Genomic DNA, 7,002 nt, shown 5'->3' with positions numbered 1-7,002 from the left:
ATTGATTGTTTGTATACGAAAACACCTGGACTACGGTCATTTAATTTTATGACTCTCTATAGACTAACAGTGAACATACCTTGGGTTAATATCCCAACTGTTGGTACCGATTTTTTCCTAAAGGAAGGCAGCTGTGTGATATCATGGTCTCAATCAGATCCCATTCATACTATCTTCCACAGTGATCGATTCGCATATGGGCTTTTTTGTGATATTGTTCCCGAAATTGAAAATTATCATTGAACTGTTTTATAAAACATTCCCTAAGTTAACAGTTTCTTGTTGATCCCAGATAAATCGGATTGTATGAAGGAGGTTAATATAGGATTAACAGAAAATGGACCAGGACTTATATAAAGGACTTATTAATAAGCTCCCAAATGTAAGACTGATTATACTCTGTGTAAATCGTCCAGAACATTTAGAAATCACACACTACATAAGGGAAGAGACCAATCTTCGACGGCCACTTGAATTTGGTTTTACTTTATAGTACTAAGCTTATACGAGGAGTTCGATACATTTGGCAGTGTGCGATTTGGTATGTGACCTCACCACAACCATCAAGTTAAATAAGTAGCTAGGTATAAATTAATTTATCAAAAGCACACTGTGGGCAAAGTCAACCCAGTCATATCCACCCTAGAGTACCTATATCAAGGTCTATTAAATCAATGGGACTAGTTTTCTGATGCTATCAATATGCATAAACACAAACTAAAGTAAGCATGAGTTGTTCTTACCATATTTTTACGCATATACAGTTAAAGTTATTTATATACAAATAATAATGTAACTAACACATATAATTAGAATAGCTAAATCATACCTGTATGTATAGCCAGGATTACTTTCTCGACTCTTTTCTTGATTTTCTTATTGCAAATTCACTGTTGATTTCGTTGAAGTCCAGTTCATGCAATATATCTTATTCGAGGTTCATTATAGACAATTTTAAAAGACGTTTTTGTTTCATTGATGTCCTTAATCTGTTTTCAATTAATATAGCTTTGGGAAAGAGCGCTTGTCACTGCAGTTTGACACCATCAAAACAAAATATATTCGTAGGGCTATGTTTATGTTTGGGAAAGTGTCTTGCATACCCTTGTCCAATATAAGTCTATAAGGGAAAAGCTCAGTGTTGATATCTGTTGGCTCCTCATTTGTGAATATATTAGCAAATGTTACAAACTGGCACCGTTCCTCTTAAAATCTGGATATGCCCTGATGAGTTGCTCTGCTGTGTCGTGAATTTCGTCTGAAGGAACCTTTTGCAGATGTCTAAAATAACTAAATTGATTTGATATCTGTTTGTATGCTTCTAGACATTGTCGAGAGAAGAGATAAACTGATCAATGATAGGCAAGAAAGTTTGTGTTTTGTATATTTCAGAAGGGCTGAGTTGTACTTCTTCTGTATGTCCATAATCCAATGTGTTAAGTTGCACATTGCGGCACTCCTGCCGAGATAATGTCTGCCTATAGTATGCTGAATCAGACGGAAACAGCTGTTCACCTTTTTCATAAGTGTGGAGGGAATCACGTTTTGATGTGACATAGTCTTTCAAGCTGGTCAGTGATGCCCCAGCAGTATTTAGATCAAGTTTTGCACGTTTTATTAGTTGCATCTATTCTTTGCAGAATATCATTCCAGAAGGTGATGTAAATTCCCTTTTCAAGCTGAATCATGTGTTTTAACAGTCCTTCTGGTTCACAGCGTACACACCTTTTTTCTTTAATGTCATCAACAATATGTTTAAGTACCTCCTTAATCTGCTCATAATCTTGCTTAAGAGTTTTAGTTACATCAGATTTGTTGGACCAGCGTGTTGTTGTGACACGTTTAAAAGTTAATGATGAATCATTATTCTTTAAAGCCCCATTCTGAAATTGATACCAATTGGTTGAAAATTTTAAGAAAACAAACAGCTTTTCAAGGAAGTCAAAGAAATGTACAGCACCTGAGAAGCAATCTACATCATATTTACCAACAAGGTTAAGTGAATGTGCTGCAAAAGGGATCCAAGATGCAAGACTGTTCTCTTCTCTCACTTTGGCTTCAAGACCATTTTATTTACCACCCATTGCTTATGCATTGTTGTAGCTTTGTTTACGGCAGTTTCAAAGGTCTAGGTCATGTGTGTTCAAAGATTCCATCAAAGCATTGGACATAGCTTCAGCACCATGCCCTTTGTTTGCCAAAAAGGTTACAAAGTGCTCCACAGGTCTATCTTTCTCTATGTACCTCAATACGAGGGTCAGTTAGTCAATATGGGCTGCATCAGGTGTAGAGTCCAAAGAGATTGAGTAGTATTTTGACCTCTTTACTCTAGAAATAATTTCTCTGAGGAGTTGTTCACCCATTATGCTGATAACTTCTTCCATCACTGTAGATGACAAATATTTTGTGTGACCATTTCCAGGATTGGATTCAGATTTTATATGACATGCAAGAAAGTCATTATATTGAGAAATGAGTTCAAAAATGCCTAGAAAGTTTCCATTTCTGGGTGAACCAACCAATTCGTTGTCCCCTCTAAATGCTAAGCCCCGTTCAGCAATGAAGTGAATAATGATAATTACTCGTTTCAATACTGATCTCCAATAATGCTCAAGATGTTCAACCTGTTGTGTCAGTTCTGTATCCACATGCCCAACTGCTTTTAACCTTCTACTGAAACCAACTGTAGCCTTCAGATGTTCTGCTGACTGCTCATGATTCTGTAGATGTTAGTTTGAATGTTTCCAATCACAGAATCCAGTAGAGGTGAGTAGAGAAGACTCAGGTTTTTCTGTATTTATGCTTATTAATCTACACGTAAAGCAATAAAACATCCCTTTGAGGAAGAGAAACATAACCAGTTTCTTGTTACGACTTTCCCATTGTAAATTTGATGACCGAAGAGCCCAAGCATACACATTCTTGGATTGCGATCCTTTCTAGTTGCTGCTTCAGGTGTGTGGAGAACAATCTTTCATCACAGTGCTGAACTGTTGATCCACTCTTTTTCAGCCAGTTTCACGCATCTGCTCCGAAATAATGGATGGCCAAATTCCAGTGTCATTGCCCCCTGGTGAGCCCTCAACTTCAGCTTCTAAAAGACATGTGTCATTATCAGCCTCCATTTCTTTATCTTTTTCAGTTGGACCCATTACTATTTCTGTATTTTCTTTGCCATTAGCAGTGGCTTGGTTAACCATTTCCACAGATTGATCAGGTTATGTCGCTTCTCTTGGTTGAGGGTGAACAGTAAACAACTGGTCCAATTTTCTAATCTTTCCCATTTCTTTGGTTGATTTTGTTATTGCTTTGGTTAATATTTCAAGATTTTGAAATCTTTTTTTTTTCAAGCACTGGCATTACTGGTGGGGAGGAAGAGGAGGGTGGTTTCAGAGTGTGTGACTTTTTATTTGATAACAAGTTTAGCTTAGATATCACTTCCTGCTTTATTGGCTTGGCAATTGGTTAGTTATGATTAAGGATTTACAAGGGGAAATACATTTAATGTAATTACTATCTGTTATAAGTTAAAATATATAATGTCTACTTACTCTTGGAACTTTTAACATTGTAGCCTGAGGTTAATTCTTCAAACATATCATCTGAACACAAGGGAACTGTAAGCATGACTAGCATAAACAGTTATTACAATTACGTCAATTTAGATATACTTATAGATATTACTATCTTGCGTGAGACATGTAGATTAACGAGTTAGGTTGCATTCTAACTATGACACGTCTTAGATACATGATTAGGCCATAATGCAAAGAATACTGAGGTATGTTATTTTGAAGTCCCAAATCCTTACAATTTCCAACAACTTACAACCATAGTGACACAAAATTTGTAACATTCTTATGTACAAGTACCATGTTATTGTCAAACTTAAAAACATAATATTTACTTTGGCTAGTCTGGGTATTATAAGTGCCCAATTACAATAATAATCTTACTGAACTAAAATGTATTGTTTTTATTATTGGGAGGCCCCTCTTAGTGGGTGGCCGGGGGCCCAAGCCACTGGGCCCCTCTCTTTAACCCAGCCCTGAACTACTGCGTTTCTCTCATCTCTCAATTTATCCTCTTAGGTTCTTCAACTTGAAGGGTAACTGCAGTTCTATTAAAACCTGGATTAATCATATTTGAAAACAACCAAACTCTGAGAAGATTATACAACTCCCAGACAGCAATATATAAAAACACTGAATATCCAAAGGTCTCTTAAGTACACTCAAAACAAAACTGGGTAATTATTATTAAGAAGTACTGAATTCAACCAACCTCTTACTTCGATTCTTTAACAGGGATACGAGTGAATACTGAAATAAACACTGGTGATTGAAATAATACCCTCTTTATAAAAATGAATATATTCTATAAAAATTACAACTCTCTGAAAGCATTTACATAAAAAAACATATCACTCGAAATATTAAGTCTGAACAAAACTTAGACTGAGACAAAAGAAATTAATACTGATAAAAATTACATAATCACTTGTTTAACTGAAAATAAAATTTTCATCAACATTTAAACTTTATACTTAATGAAAATAGATAACCTTTAACATTCTATTGCTTAAACTTTTAAAGAAATTACATAAAGTAACTGATAAACTTATGAATTTAGCTCGCACGAAGTTAACCAGATACCGATACAAACATACTTCACGTTTCTACATAAATCTCCCCGCGCCAGTTACAAAGCTTTACACAATACCAGCACTCACCAAATCACGATGAATTTAAATCACCCCTAATGTCTTCCATAACGTTTCAACACATTACACATGATATGTGTTGTAATTAAACTTAATCACTTTGGAGAGGACTCACTTCAGGCACTAGGGAGAGAGAGAGGGATGAACTTTGGCTCGTTCACAGGAGAGGCGGTTTCTCTTCTGCTACTATGCATCCCTGGGTGTGCATATATATGAACTTAGTAACTTCTAGATTGTTCTAAATAGATAATTTTCGTGGCTTGGGGGTCGGCTTAGCAACGCCAGAGTTATCAATTATCCCGTATTGAACAGGAGAATCAACATCACAGCACAGCAACTCTCTCTCAGCTAGCTCCGTCCACCTACTGTTCTCGGAAATGAAAAAAAAAAGATAAAAACTTACCTGGGGTTTTAGAGAACCTTAAACACGAGCCAAATATAAGAATTGCGTATTTTCTCACAAACATTACGCAATACTTCGTGAACACATAAAAGAAAGTTACATAAGACCTCGTTCATACCTCCTAGGGTCATATAACACTCTTAAACAGTTATGTAAGACTTTGTAACAAAAATACCTGAAATAAAAAGTTAATTCTTGAAAATAACATAAATTTACATATACTGACTTGAATGAAGAATACAATGAAATTAACGACGAAAGTCTTATGTAATTAACATACCAAACTTATACCTACATGAGAGGCACTCACTTTGAGAGCTGGCCATTCACCTCTAATACACAAAGGAAATACATAAATAGAATACATGAATAAGTTATTTACTGTAGGCTAGACCAGCTTCGTAAGACTATATATATATATATATATATATATATATATATATATATATATATATATATATATTTATATATTTATATACACACACACATATATATATGTATATATATATATATATATATATATATATATATAGATATATATATATATATATATATATATGTGTGTGTGTGTGTATATATACTGCATATATATATATATATATATATATATATATATATATATATATATATATGTATACAGTATATATATAAACATATATATATATATATATATGTATATATATGTATAATGTATATTTATAGACACACTATATATATAAATAAATATATATATATATATATATATATATATATATATATATATATATAGAGAGAGAGAGAGAGAGAGAGAGAGAGAGAGAGAGAGAGAGAGAGAGAGAGAGAGAGAGAGAGAGAGAACTATTGACATGTGAAAAGAATTGTGTATATTATGTAGGTAGATGAAGAGACAACGTGTCATAAATATGTATAGGCTCAAAAAATAGAATTATTGAAGGCTAGTCAATCTATCTTCTATGCATAGGAGTCAGTTGTTTCCTTCCATTAAAAGCATTTATCATCAAAATACAAAATACTTCTGCTTGTATGCCATGACCGACGAGAAGTATAATTTTTTTTTTTTTAATTATCCATAAGAGTTTGTCAAAACAAATAAATTATTTTTTGGGTCATGTATGTTATATTGATCATAATTAGGAACAAACCCGTTTTTGGAACTACACGAAGAACAATCGAGTGACAACCTTTCCCAATAGCGGGTGGAATCACGGTCAAAGACAAAGAGGTTTAGTCGAGGCAATAGTCATTCCATGTGTATGCCCTGAGGTACGAACTTGGACCGCTGTAAAATTTGCCACTATTTAAAAAGAAACTTTTAATATCTTTATTGTTATAAGCTAGGAAAATGGGAGCGCATCTAATAATTGGTCAAAAATATCATAAACTGATTATATTTGTGTTGTATATCTTTTTCTGGCATCATATACCATACAATGGGTGTGGAAATACTTAATTTGACCATCGGGAGATATGGGAAAAGTTTAGATGTTCTGGTTTTAGTTTATCCCGCTAATCTCTTATTCCTGGATTTTTATGTATGTTTAAAGCTGGTTATTTGCCAGTTGAATTATGTTTATGCCTTGATTAACTTGCAATAAGAAACTCGAATGAGAGTTGTTATGAGTGGGCTGGTTAGCATGATAAGTAGCTCCTTATGATGTAAAAATTTGTTAATAAAATCTTTGGTATTTGAAATTTGAATATTATTTTAAGAAAACAAACTGATTATTTCCCCATCACCATCAGGATTCTTTTTTCCTTCCCTTCCTTCTCTCTCTTAATTCCAGTAAATATGGGCTAAAAGAAGAAAATATAATCTCTCTCTCTCTCTCTCTCTCTCTCTCTCTCTCTCTCTCTCTCTCTCTCTCTCTCTCTCTCT

The 7,002-nt window shown here is 34.0% G+C and overlaps 1 protein-coding gene across 1 annotated transcript; it reads right to left on the bottom strand.

Moving 5' to 3' along the window:
• Nucleotides 1-1,598: 1,598 nt before the first annotated feature.
• Nucleotides 1,599-3,200, bottom strand: LOC137645232 (uncharacterized). The gene is made up of 3 exons (XM_068378051.1): nt 3,087-3,200; nt 2,328-2,720; nt 1,599-1,883 (listed from the first exon to the last, which is right to left on the bottom strand). The coding sequence occupies exons 1-3, from the start codon at nt 3,198-3,200 to the stop codon at nt 1,599-1,601; spliced, it is 792 nt and encodes a 263-aa protein (XP_068234152.1).
• Between the last annotated feature and the right edge of the window lie 3,802 nt (nt 3,201-7,002).

This window comes from Palaemon carinicauda, chromosome 8 (assembly GCF_036898095.1).
Source record: "Palaemon carinicauda isolate YSFRI2023 chromosome 8, ASM3689809v2, whole genome shotgun sequence".
Lineage (NCBI taxonomy): Eukaryota > Metazoa > Arthropoda > Malacostraca > Decapoda > Palaemonidae > Palaemon > Palaemon carinicauda.
This window is presented reverse-complemented; position numbering and strand designations above follow the sequence as displayed.